Consider the following 552-nt stretch of genomic DNA (forward strand, 5'->3'; position numbering starts at 1 on the left):
TCCATCATGAGCCGCAACCTGGAGCAGATCCTGGCGCGGGGGGAGAACCTGGAGACCCTGCACTGCAAGAGCCAGGACCTGCAGGCCACTGTGAGCGGGGGGCTTGGGGGTCCTGAGGTGGCACAGGGACCCCAGGGTGGTAGGGCTGTCCCCAGGTGTCCCTGAGGTCCCAGCAGGGGTCCCCAAGGTGGGGACCCTTAGGTCCCAGCAGGTCTTCTCTGGGTATCAGTGGGTGTCCCTGGTGTCTCAGCAGGGGTCCCCAGGGTGGCAGGGGGGTCCCCAGGGTGGCAGGGGGTTCCGGGTGTCCCCATGAGTGGTGTCCCCACAGTCAGAGCACTTCAGGACCACGTCCCAGAAGGTGGCCCGCCGCTACTGGTGGCAGAACGTGAAGCTGCTGGTCATCCTGGGGCTGGTGGGCACCATCATCCTCATCCTCATCATCCTCCTGGCCACCGGTGTCATCCACTCCTAGTGCCACCATGGCTGTGTCCCCCACAGGGACCCCCTGGTGTCCCCCCAGGGTGTCCCCGAGGAATACAGGGATGATGAGAT

The 552-nt window shown here is 65.4% G+C and overlaps 1 protein-coding gene across 1 annotated transcript; it reads left to right on the plus strand.

The window, feature by feature from the left end:
- Positions 1-3: 3 nt before the first annotated feature.
- VAMP8 (vesicle-associated membrane protein 8) lies at positions 4-472 on the plus strand (the record flags this gene model as incomplete). The annotated part of the gene is made up of 2 exons (XM_009993751.1): positions 4-90; positions 329-472. Coding segments are annotated over 2 exons (231 nt in total), but the record flags the coding sequence as incomplete, so codon positions are not given.
- Between the last annotated feature and the right edge of the window lie 80 nt (positions 473-552).

Source organism: Chaetura pelagica, unplaced genomic scaffold, assembly GCF_000747805.2.
Source record: "Chaetura pelagica isolate M959 unplaced genomic scaffold, ChaPel_1.0 scaffold2143, whole genome shotgun sequence".
Classification (NCBI taxonomy): Eukaryota; Metazoa; Chordata; class Aves; order Apodiformes; family Apodidae; genus Chaetura; species Chaetura pelagica.